Below are 13,338 nucleotides of genomic sequence, written 5' to 3' on the forward strand. Positions count from 1 at the left end.
GAAATAAAAATATTCTATTCTATTCTATTCTATAGCAACTTCATCAATAACTATGTAAAATCATATACCAACTTCATCAATATCTACGTAAATTGTATACCAACTTGATCAATCTATACATAATTTGTGAAACAAATTCATCAATCTCTACTGAAATTTTTATAATAACTTCAACAATCTCTACATAAGTTTTTATACCAGTTTCCTCAATCTTTACGTAAATTTTATACCAAATTCATCTCTACGTAAATTGTATACCAACTTTATTAATCGCTCTACGTAAATTGTATATAAAAAAAAACTTCATCAAAAAGTAATATTACAAAAATACTGAACTCCGAGGAAAATTCAAAACGGAAAGTCCCTAATCAAATGGCAAAATCAAATGATAAAGCACATTAAACGAATGGACTGTCAGCAACTGTCATACTCCTGAATTGGTACAGGCATTTTCAAATGTAGACCAATCTCTACGTAAAATTGTATACCAACTTCATCAATCTCTACTAAAATTGTGTACCAACTTCATCAATCTCTACATAAATTGTATACCAACTTCATCAATCTCTACTAAAATTGTATACCAACTTCATCAATATCTACTAAAATTGTGTACTAACTTCATCAATCTCTACATAAATTGTATACCAACTTCATCAATCTCTACGTAAATTGTATACCAACTTTATCAATCTCTACGTTAATTGTATATCAACTTCATCAATCTCTACGTAAATTGTATACCAACTTCATCAATCTCTATATAAATTGTGTACCAACTTCATCAATCTCTACGTAATTTGTATACCAACTTCATCAATCTCTACATAAATTGTATACCAACTTCATAAATATCAACGTAAATTTTATACCAACTTCATCAATATCAACGTAAATTGTATATCAACTTCATCAATCTCTACATAAATTGTTTACCAACTTCATCAATCTCTACGTAAATTGTATACCAACTTCATCAATCTCTATATAAATTGTGTACCAACTTCATCAATCTCTACGTAATTTGTATACCAACTTCATCAATCTCTACATAAATTGTATACCAACTTCATCAATATCAACGTAAATTTTATACCAACTTCATCAATATCAACGTAAATTGTATATCAACTTCATCAATCTCTACATAAATTGTTTACCAACTTCATCAATCTCTACGTAAATTGTATACCAACTTCATCAATCTCTATATAAATTGTGTACCAACTTCATCAATCTCTACGTAATTTGTATACCAACTTCATCAATCTCTACATAAATTGTATACCAACTTCATCAATATCAACGTAAATTTTATACCAACTTCATCAATATCAACGTAAATTGTATATCAACTTCATCAATCTATACATAAATTTTATACCAACTTCATCAATATCAACGTAAATTGTATATCAACTTCATCAATCTCTACATAAATTGTATATCAACTTCATCAATCTCTACATAAATTGTATAACAACTTCATCAATCTCTACGTAAATTGTATACCAACTTTATCGATCTCTACATAAATTGTATAACAACTTCATCAATCTCTACATAAATTGTATAACAACTTCATCAATCTCTACGTAAATTGTATATCAACTTCATCAATCTCTACATAAATTGTATACCAACTTCATCAATCTCTACGTAAATTGTATATCAACTTCATCAATCTCTATATAAATTGTGTACCAACTTCATCAATCTCTACGTAAATTGTATACCAACTTCATCAATCTCTATATAAATTGTGTACCAACTTCATCAATCTCTATATAAATTGTGTACCAACTTCATCAATCTCTACGTAAATTGTATACCAACTTCATCAATCTCTATATAAATTGTGTACCAACTTCATCAATCTCTACGTAATTTGTATACCAACTTCATCAATCTCTACATAAATTGTATACCAACTTCATCAATATCAACGTAAATTTTATACCAACTTCATCAATATCAACGTAAATTGTATATCAACTTCATCAATCTATACATAAATTGTTTACCAACTTCATCAATCTCTACGTAAATTGTATACCAACTTCATCAATCTCTATATAAATTGTGTACCAACTTAATCAATCTCTACGTAATTTGTATACCAACTTCATCAATCTCTACATAAATTATATACCAACTTCATCAATATCAACGTAAATTTTATACCAACTTCATCAATATCAACGTAAATTGTATATCAACTTCATCAATCTATACATAATTTGTATACCAACTTCATCAATCTCTACGTAACTTGTATATCAACTTCATCAATCTCTACATAAATTGTATAACAACTTCATCAATCTCTACGTAAATTGTATACCAACTTTATCGATCTCTACATAAATTGTATAACAACTTCATCAATCTCTACATAAATCGTATATCAACTTCATCAATATCAACGTAAATTGTATACCAACTTCAACAATCTCTACGTAAATTGTATACCAACTTCATCAATATCAACGTAAATTGTGTACCAACTTCATCAATCTCTACATTAATTGTATATCAACTTCATCAATCTCTACGTAAATTGTATACCAACTTCAACAATCTCTACGTAAATTGTATACCAACTCGATCAATGTCCCATAAATTGAATACCAACTTCATCAATCTCTACGTACATTGTATACCAACTTCATCAATCTCTGATAAATACAATAAAAAAAATCACCAACCTCCACTAATGTTGTATTACAACATCACCAATATCCCCTAAATTTATGTATCACATCTACATCAATCAATATTGGTGCATATATTACCCAATTATAATGGTGTGTATTTCAAGATGATTCAAATATAAGCTTTACTTGTCAAATCTAAAGCATTTGTTTAAAAAATATATAAAAAAAGAAGTCATTTCTAACCAAAACCACATTCTACCGGAATTAAAATGACTAAAGCTATAAATGGCTTGTCTTTCCGAGATAGTTTAATGCAAAATTAAAAAAAAAAAACATGCAAAAAAGTAATAAGCATTTCCTGCAACATAAATGCATAGGTGTGGAATACCATTTAGGTTTTTGTCCGACGGACAAGTCCAATACCAACGTCGGATTAAACATTAGTGACATATAAACCCGATAGCTGAACTATGAATAACTTTTTATTTTATCTTTGTAATGCCGAAGTAAGATGACCCATTGCAAGAGGCTATATATATACTAGTGTATTTAAATATGAAACTATGTCGTTCTATGCCATTTAGTTAAAACAATGACTATTGAAAAAGTAAAACAATAGAAAATATAAAGATCAGTGAATTTTAAAGTTTGAAATTCTGTTTCCAGCATGAACATGATGAAGTAATACGACTTATCAAAACTTTACGACGGTAAGTAGCTACTTTTCATTATTAAACAATATTACATCTATTTTATATTCTGTTGTATAATAATTTAAGTAATCGGATAAAAAAAATCCTATTTATAAGACGGAAAATTTAATGACATAAGTTTGATTATTTTTTTGTGATATCGATATCATATATTATATTATAGTTCAACGAATCACAAAATGTACTAAACAATGGCAAACTCAAAAACATATTGACTGATATTCAATCGGCTTTTTTGTAATGATTCGATCGATTTGAACTTGTGAAATAAATCGTACAGATACACACACATATTAAAAATGTCCAGGTATATATATTTATCATTTTTATAACAAGAAAATATTAATTTTGTTGCAAAAGAAAGCATTTTCAGAATATAAAAAAGAGTATAATTTATAATGGTTTGAACATTCAGCTCGCACATTTCCTGTACGTTTTAATTTACAGATGGGCTGTGGGGAATCCCAATTAGCTGAGGCTAATGCAGACGAAGAGTTGCCACAAGAAGGGCATTGGGACTTAGAACAAGGACTTGATACTGTATGATATGCTTACATCAATCTTTTATATATATCGCTAACATTTCTGAAACAACATATACCCAACATTTGATAATGAAATGTTTGTGGTTTATCATAACTTGCTATGTATATGTGCAATTTCGTGGCAAACAAACAATCAGAGTGCACAGACTAAACCACCAACCTTCGTTTCCATCTCATTCAGAATTCTTAAATATTGCTGATCGAACAACTTACGGTTTACCGTTACTCCCGATTTGTTTTTCGAAATGATTAAATTTATACCCAATGTTGACTGCTGTACCCTTATTTTTAAAATTTTTACCCATTTATATATATTTGTTTGTTTTGTTCAAAGTTCATTGTCAATATAAATGCACATTTTCGACTGCCATACATGTGATAGGTTTAGCTAGCTACAAAACCAGGTTTAATCCACCGTTTCCACATAAGAAAGTCAGGAATATGACTGTTGTTATCCATCCGTTTGATGTTTTGGGGCTTTTGATTTTGCAATTTTATTACGAACTTCCTCAGAGTATTTTTGTTATTTTACTATTTTTCCACCACAATAGTAGTCATTATTGATATACACTCAGACTATAAATTATAATACTGGTACCTTTTATAACTATTATATGTATTTGTCCAATAAAATCACTATTTTTATTTCAGTTGAACATACCTATGAACCTACCACATTACCCTTCACCCCATGTTGGAGCAGAATTTGACCTATCGGAATACGACTTCAATGTAGTAGATAGCCACGCCCTTACGGTAAGTATGTTTTGCCTTCTTGATCCTCCTTGTGAATTCATGTATGTACTTCCTATTTAAGATATTTGGATTTACCGTAATGGGTGGGTTTCGAATGCTTAATAAAGTAAATGAAAACTTTCAAGCTGAAAGATTAGACAATGGTTTAGTGATTAGTTACGAGAAATTGTGCCCAACTTCAGCATATGTGCAATCTTCATGTTAAGTTTCAAGGATGTTGGTTGAAAAATGTAGGTGTTGATTTTATACAAAACTTAGAAGAATTAGATTATTGCCAAATTAATAGTTAAGATTCTGTTTATAGTTACTGTATGAAATATAATTTATTACATCTTCACACGGCAAAGTTCTTATTCATTCAGCCTTTAAATAAGCAATTCTCTTTTTCTTTACAAGAGAACGGTCTCCCAGTAAAATGTTTTATCTGTAGGATGCACATACATTTGTATATTTCTGTTTTCAGGCACCTGCTGGTTTAGCGATAAGTTACGAGAAACTGTGTAAATACCTTGTGAAACCAGAATTCGACGAAATAGAAATAGTTCGATCATTTGTTGTGTGGATTAGTTGTCAGAAAATCCGTACAAGACTGTACCCTGGGTCGCCATCCCCACAAACCCCTTTAGGATATATGAAAATGATCAAAAATAAAACTGGAACGTTTTCGGCACTGCTTACTCAAATGTGTAGGTGAGTGCAAAATGTTCAATTTCTGTTATTCACACGACTCAATCCGTCACACAAAAGTACTACAGAATTACAAGATGTGGGTTTTCTATATCCCAGTTGTTATAATGCACTTGAAGTATTATGAAATTTAGTGTTCACGCATTTTTACGTTTCCATTATGTCAATGACTGACTAAATTGATATGAATACAATGTATATATGAGACTTTTTTTGGCGTATTTTACTACATTTATATGAACCCATATCAATGATAATTCATGTAAACACAAAAGTACTGACTGCTGGGCTGGTGATACCCTTGGGGGGAATAAAAAACTTCACCAACAGTGGCATCGACCCAGTGGTTGTAAATAAACTCATAATAGAAGTCAGGATTGCAATTTTGTATTTGTGCATGACGCGAGTTTCGCGTCTACAAAAGACTCATCAGTAACGCTCGAATAAAAAGTTAAAAAGGCGAAATAAAGTACGAAGTTGAAGAGCATTATATTCAAATCATTCGAATGTGACACGTTATCACAATATAGTTTTCTTTTGTCGTTATAGTATGTAATTAGTTGATACTTCCCTGCCCTAACGTCAATGAACATGTAGTGAGTCGTAGTACTTGTGTTAAAAGCCTTACTGTTACTTTCGGTTGAAGAATAGTGGGTTTTTTTTTTTGACTTTATTTCTAAAATATGTACTCTATTTGGCCTTTTTATCATTTTTTTTATTCGATCGTTATTGATGAATCTTTTGTAGACGAAACGCCCGTCTGGCGTAAATATAAAATTTCTATCCTGCTATCTATGATAGTTTATTTATCGCTTGCCAATCATCCAACTTGTAAATGACCTATTCATAATGTACCTGGACAAATATGATGCGACAGTTCAGAAATCTAACGTTCTAGGATAATTCATAAAAAAATGATATATGTATAAAGGTTGTTTAATTAGCTAACATTAACTAATACATGTATTTTATCTTTATTATATCACAGACAGGTGAATATACCTTGTGTGATTGTAAGAGGAATATACAAATCGTCACATTTCGCTCCATCCAGGATTGATCCAGTGGATTTCCAATGTACGTGGTGTGCAGTATGTCTAGATGGGGACTGGGGGTTCGTTCATCCGTTTTTGATTTGCACTCCTTCCCCAAGGCGCGTTGAAAATTCTTGGGAATCAATTGAGGATGGTGGTAACTTCATTCCTGGACCACGACCTTGGTCAGAAGACTGGAATACAGTTGACCCTTTAAGAGTGGCTTTTCTTCCAAACACAAATAAATTCAAGCCAAGGAAAAAGACTAAAATAGGAAACAAACGAATCGTAAAATCTGTAACTCCTGCTCCTTCAAGAGCTCTGAAAAGAAGAAAGGTTCGAGCAGAAGGGAACCCCGATCTTGTTCTAGATACTGGGATGTACACTAAACTTCTCAAAATTGACGACGAGGCAGATGAAGAAACAGAACCTCAAGACATTATTTTTGTTCGAAGGACTAAACGTGTCTTTAATGAAACATTTTTCTTAATAGAACCACGGGAGATTATATTGCATTGCTTTCCTGACCTTCGAGAATGGCAGTTACTACAAAAACCAGTGGAAATAAAAAGATTTTTAGAATATCCGCATATAAGTGTTGCCTACCATGAAATTGGGTTCTGTAATCCGGCTGATCAGATCACGAAATACGTCAGCAGAGATGGAATTCTTACTTTCAAACTAAAAAATAAAATCAAGGAAAATCAACGCACAATGAAGCTTGGATATGAACTAACACAGCTTGGTGGTAGAAAAACGCCCAGTTTTGAAGGATCTTTTGTGCTTCTTTACCAAGACTTTGATATATGGACAGTTCATTTAAGATGTCCAACTAAAGGATTTTTCCGATTAGTCATATTTGCAACTGCTAAAACGAACGATTACTCAAAGTGGATTGTTGATACAGAAATAGAATGTTTAGAAGTAAGAAGATACTGCACATCTATTCCAATTCACCCGGGTAGTACAGGATGGGGTCCACAGGCTCTGTCAGAATCGTTAGGTCTCTACCTACCCTCACATGAAGTAGGGGTTATACCAATGTACCAAAAAGAAGATTATGTTGTTAAATTTATCCTACTTCGCCACATCGACATGAAATGTGAACTGACACACAGTGCCCTTGACAAGAAAGACGTAGCAAAACAGCTGTCATATAGCCTTACTAATAGAGAACTGGATTTTAAAGTGAGTGCTCTAAATGAGGGGGACTACGTCCTTAGTATATACGTCTTCAACAATCAATTCAACGAATACGTTAATGCTGTTAACTACCTCTTTACAGACAAGGATCTCAAAAGTTCAATCGGGAAGTTACAAAGAGAGGTAAGCTCCATCCAAAAATACAAAATACATATCATTTTAAATAGGTTATTTTTTACACAAATAAATAACATTTGACAAATAAAAAAATAAAGTTTTTAAAGATGACCACACACAACTTGTTTACTGCTCTCTAAAGTACATTTACGATCTGTAAAAAATCGTAGATGTATATTGGTTTTTAAAACAGCTCTTTTCTCTCTGCGTTTGGAGCTTACGAAACCTCCATTGGAAATGCATGGGAACAACGTATGAATAATGCAAATAAAATTTTCTAAGATGACCTAGAATAGCTTACCATATATGAATTTCGAGTTATTTCTTGTCAATGATACTCTTATAGATATACTAACAAAAAATAATCAATGTTGATGAACAAAATAAACAAACGAAATAAGTAAAAAGATATTAAGAAATAAGTAAGAAGTTATTAGGTGACGATTAATATTGAAATGTTCCATAACTTGAAAATAGCAATTTCTAAACTGCAATAAATATGGCAAGCCGTTTTACTATTTATTCTAACTTCAAGATATCTAATAAACTTTATAAGATATCTCATATAGTTTATAAGATATCTTATATACTTTATAAGATATCTTATATAGTTTATAAGATATCTCATATAATTTTCTTTATAATATATCTTATATAGTTTATAAGATATCTCATATAATTTTCTTTATAAGATATCTTATATAAACTATATAAGTTTAAATATGTATTGTCTTAACCATGATTGTTGTGATGATTACATGTATCAGCCTCTTTTGGCGTTTGAATCCAAAGTAAAAGGATCATAATCATATAAGATATCTTATAAACTTTAGAAGATATCTTATAAAGTATATAAGAAAATTATATGAGATATCTTTTAGATTATATGAGATATCTTAAAACAACTGGATTATATAAGATATCTTATATATTATATGAGATGTCTTATATATTATATGAGATATATGTATTGTCTTAACCATGATTGTTGTGATGATTACATGTATCAGCCTCTTTTGGCGTTTGAATCCAAAGTAAAAGGATCATAATTTGAAAGTTCTTCTTTTTATTTACAATCTATATACTTCGTCTTTAGTCCCCCAAACCTAAGTCAGGTATATCAGATGGTGGAGGACCCGGGCATATCTCATATAATATATAAGATATCTTATGTGAGATATGTTATATAATCCAGTTTTTATAAGATATCTTATAAACTTTAGAAGATATCTTATAAACTTTTGAAGATATCTTATAAAGTATATAAGAAAATTATATGAGATATCTTTTAAATTATATGAGATATCTTAAAACAACTGGATTATATAAGATATCTTATATATTATATGAGATGTCTTATATATTATATGAGATATCTTGAAGTTAGAATAAATAGTAAAACTGCTTGCCATAAATAAACCCTTTTTTATGTTAAATACATAAAGCAGTAACGAAAAAGTTTACATAACCAGAATAAAATGATAATGGTCAGTTACACAGTAACCCAAAAGCACAATTTAACAAAAAAAGACAATATATTGCATAGTCATTATATTGTCGGAGATTGCACGCTCACCTCTAAATGTTTATTAGTTGTGTCTTTGTGTTGCAATATTGATCAATATTGACATTTATCCATTTTGAATTTTCCTTGGAGTTCAGTATTTTTGTGAGTTTACTACATCCCCGTATATCCTTTTAATCATCTCTAGTAAATGTCAACATTTTGTTGAGGTGAACTTTAGATTTAGAATGGAAACATTTGATGTGGCTTTTAGCACATATCCAAATTATAAGTTTAGTATATGAGTAGGTTTCTGTTAAAGAACGTCGAAGTTGTCTGCAAACATGGATATGGCAATATACAGGGATTTGTTTTATGTGCTTTTTTCATGTTACACAACCAAAAGAAATGAATGAATTTTATGTTGTATTTGGAAAAAGCAATGAATTTTCATCTCTCCACGAAATTTCTTTAAGCAAATGTCTGGGTTTTTTTTGCAGCCTGTACCAATAAAAAAAGCCAAATATCGACTGAAAGCGGCATGTATAGGAGATAACGTTGAGGAGTTAGAAGATGCTATCCAAAGTGTTCTAAAAGAAATGCCCACAGAAGATGAGGATGTCAGAAGAGGTAAAAAGAGACTGGCATTCATTCGACTTAGGAGAGGTTAGTAGAAGCAGACGGGAAAATAGAACTCTGTATTTCTTTTTCTAATAGTGCATATCATAACATTATTTGTGAGTTGTTCATCTTCTTTCATTGGGTCATTGTTAAAGGATTGAAGAAATGTTGTCATACTAATGCAGCAGTTGCTTTATGGATGGTAAAATTCCAATATACGAATAAGATAAATCAAGAAACCTAGTGATCGCGTGAACTCCAAAAGTGGTGCGTTGACAGCGTCTCCTTTTTTACATGATGTCATAAGTACTCTGTACATTTTTATTTCATCTAGGATACACCTTTTGGGGCGCAGTACTCATACGGTATTTATTTGCAAAATAAAAAGTGTTTTCAATATGCAGAAAAAAAGATGTGAGTATACGTCAACGAAATAGAAAGCAAACAATACCAGAATGACATCGAAGTACATCCATAAGAATATATTTTTCTGAAAAGCATGGCATATATATGTTAATCATGAGAAAGAAATTTTATAATTTGCAGACTTGCGAGATGGAATCAACAGGAGACACATAAAAACATTAGGCAGAGCTGTTGTAGCAGCTAAGAAGAGTAGGTTTGCTAGACTCCTTAAACCAAACATGGATGCAGCAGAGGACTTGAAGGCTCACTTAGAAACATTAGAAATGTTTTCACATGATGTGTTAGAATTGAAACAATGGACAATATCAGAAATAGAAAACTATGCACATCCACCAAAAGGGGTAGTCAACACAATGCAGGCAACTTACATATTACTGGGAGAAACTCCGAAATATCTCAAAGTGAGTTTTAATTGTATGAAATATCAAATACCGGTAATTCAGCAGATTAAGTTTAGTTACTTTGAATGTCAGATTTAAATATACTTAATAAACTCATCATAGATACCAGGACTAAATTTTATATATACGCCAGACGCATCAGTGTCGCTCGAATCCAAAAAAGTAAAAAAAAAGGGAAATAAAGTACGAAGTTGAAGAGCATTGAGATCCAAAATTCCTAAAAGTGTTCCTTCAAATAAAATCCTTCCATATCCTCCCTCCTATTTCAGAAAATAACGCAGACCATTTTATCACAGAAACGTTAACATGTTCCTTTATTTTTATAGGAATGGGGCAATATTCAACATTTACTTAGAAAGCAGCATGACAACAGCATTATAATCCGTATAAAGAACTATACAGGATCTATTACTCCAGATATCATACAGCTTGCTGCTAGGAAGTTACGGGGGGTGGATGTTATGGAAGTCAAACATGCAAGTGCTGGAGCCGCCACGTTCTACCAATGGGTAAGTAACTGTCATATATCTTGAATTGATAGGTTGTCACGTTCAAATAATGGGTAAATATCTACAAAATACCATCTTGATTTCTATTGGTTAATGTACGCTGCTGCCACATTTTATCAATGAGTAGATACAAATATCATCTTGAATTCCTAGGTGTCAGTCAGATTTGACTAAGATTGTAACATTCTACCAATGTGTAAATATCTAAACTTTAATCTTGGTTTCATGGGTTTCAATGTAATGGGGTTATCACCTTCTATCAATAGGTAAAATGTCTACAATGTACCTTCTTGAATTCAAAGGTAAATTCTACAAACAGGTAAATATCTTCAACATGACTGGAGTTGGGCCACTCTTAGGGCAGTCAGACCCTTCAATGGACCATCAACGTTGAAAACAGATTTATCATTAAAACAACTAGCTATTAGTTTCTTTGTACATGTTTAAAGTGCTGATCACATCAATTCCCCTGACGTCAGTATGGTAGACTTGTGTGGTCATCTTACTAAGATTTTAAATGTTTAAAACAATTATCCTATAAACGCCAGTGTTAAATGAATAAGGAAGCTCTTATTCAAACAGTACAGAAATGTATTGCTCTCTTTATTACCCATCATGATACAGACGTATTACAATGTATATCAAATTGATTAACCAGATTAAAATATAACGTCCTGTCTCCGGAGTAAAACATGTGTGGCAATACCTTTCACACTTAGCTAATAATAGTCAACATGATAGAAGCGTTGTCGGCGAGAGACAAGAAGTTAGCCTTCTCTGCAAGTCATTTACTTCTGGACATGGCTCATGAATCACTGGACAATAGAGGCATTTTTAGGAGAAGATGCTTACAATATTGACACAGATTTTCTCACTCCTTTTGTGTTTTGTGATCCCAACTATTTGTCCCATGTTTGTTTGTTTGAATTTAAAAAAAATGCCTATTCAACTTTGTCTGAGGGAATTGTAACCTTAGTTATAGTTGAATTACACAAACTAAAAATGATGATCAGGACGACTGAGTGGGTGGTACTGGTACTCTCAGCAGTAGTAGTAACAAATGTAAATTTTATATCAGTCAAAATAACGTTGGACAAATATACCAAGGGGAAAATGTCAATACCTCTCACACTTAGCTAAGAATAGTAGACAGACATGCTACCATTATCATTATTGTCTTCCACAAACAAAAAAATAATAATTAACTGCAAGTTATACAAACATATCATTTACTTCTGGACATGTCCCTCAAATCACAGGACAATTATGGCATTTTTAGGAGAATTTGAAACCATATTGACACAGCTTTACTCACTTCTTTTGCGATCCTATATTTTTCTCCATGTTTGTTGGTTTGAATTTCACACAAATGCCTATATAACTTTGTCTGAAAGGATTTGTGACTTTTGTTATAGTTAATAAATAAACTCATCATATAGATACCAGAATTGAAATTCTGTATCCGAGCAAAATGCAGGTCCAGTCTACAAAAGACCCACCAGCCAGGTGTGAATCAAGAAAAGGCCAAAACGGCCAAGGTCAAAGAACACTGAGGACCAAAAATAAAATTACACAAACTACAATAGCAGATCAGGACTAATGAGTGGATGGTACTCTCTGCAGTAGTAGTAAGAAATGTTAATCAGTCATAATTAAGTATGACATATATACCAAGGGAAAATATTCAGAAAATCATTTTATTGGTTATAGCACTGTAACCAGTTTTCTGGATTTCCAGATTATATATCTAGTATCAATTTCAAAACCAAATATAACTAAGACTATTGCTTATATATTAGTTTAATACTAATTAAAATTTTCTTGTGTTACAGGCAAGGAATGTATTAGATGAAATGGAAGAGGGAACCTTCTCGCCAAGAAAAATGTCACAAAACTTTGATTCTTTATTAACAGCGAGAGACAGATATATGTTAAATGGTAGAACATATTACAAATAGAATTCTCTTGATATTTATTGTTCAATTCATTTACAAATAATTTACAAATCACTTTTTTCAGTGAAAATAAACATTTTTTTTTTTGCCATTAGAAATTTGGGATCAGTTAAATTATGGATGTTTATTGTATTAAAAGCTTTTTAAATAATTTGTTGTATGAATGACATATCTCTCCTCAACCTTACCTATTAATGGAGCTGAAAAAAA

The 13,338-nt window shown here is 31.4% G+C and overlaps 1 protein-coding gene across 1 annotated transcript; it reads left to right on the plus strand.

The window, feature by feature from the left end:
• The first annotated feature begins 3,267 nt into the window (after positions 1–3,267).
• Positions 3,268–13,279, plus strand: LOC143071720 (hillarin-like). Its single transcript, XM_076246223.1, has 9 exons — positions 3,268–3,367; positions 3,818–3,910; positions 4,567–4,671; positions 5,135–5,361; positions 6,347–7,718; positions 9,717–9,882; positions 10,384–10,664; positions 10,991–11,173; positions 13,006–13,279. Exons 2-9 carry the CDS (start codon positions 3,818–3,820, stop codon positions 13,129–13,131), a joined length of 2,553 nt encoding a protein of 850 aa, XP_076102338.1. The 5' UTR covers positions 3,268–3,367; the 3' UTR covers positions 13,132–13,279.
• The last annotated feature ends 59 nt before the right edge of the window (positions 13,280–13,338 follow it).

Source organism: Mytilus galloprovincialis, chromosome 4 (assembly GCF_965363235.1).
Source record: "Mytilus galloprovincialis chromosome 4, xbMytGall1.hap1.1, whole genome shotgun sequence".
NCBI classification, from domain to species: Eukaryota; Metazoa; Mollusca; class Bivalvia; order Mytilida; family Mytilidae; genus Mytilus; species Mytilus galloprovincialis.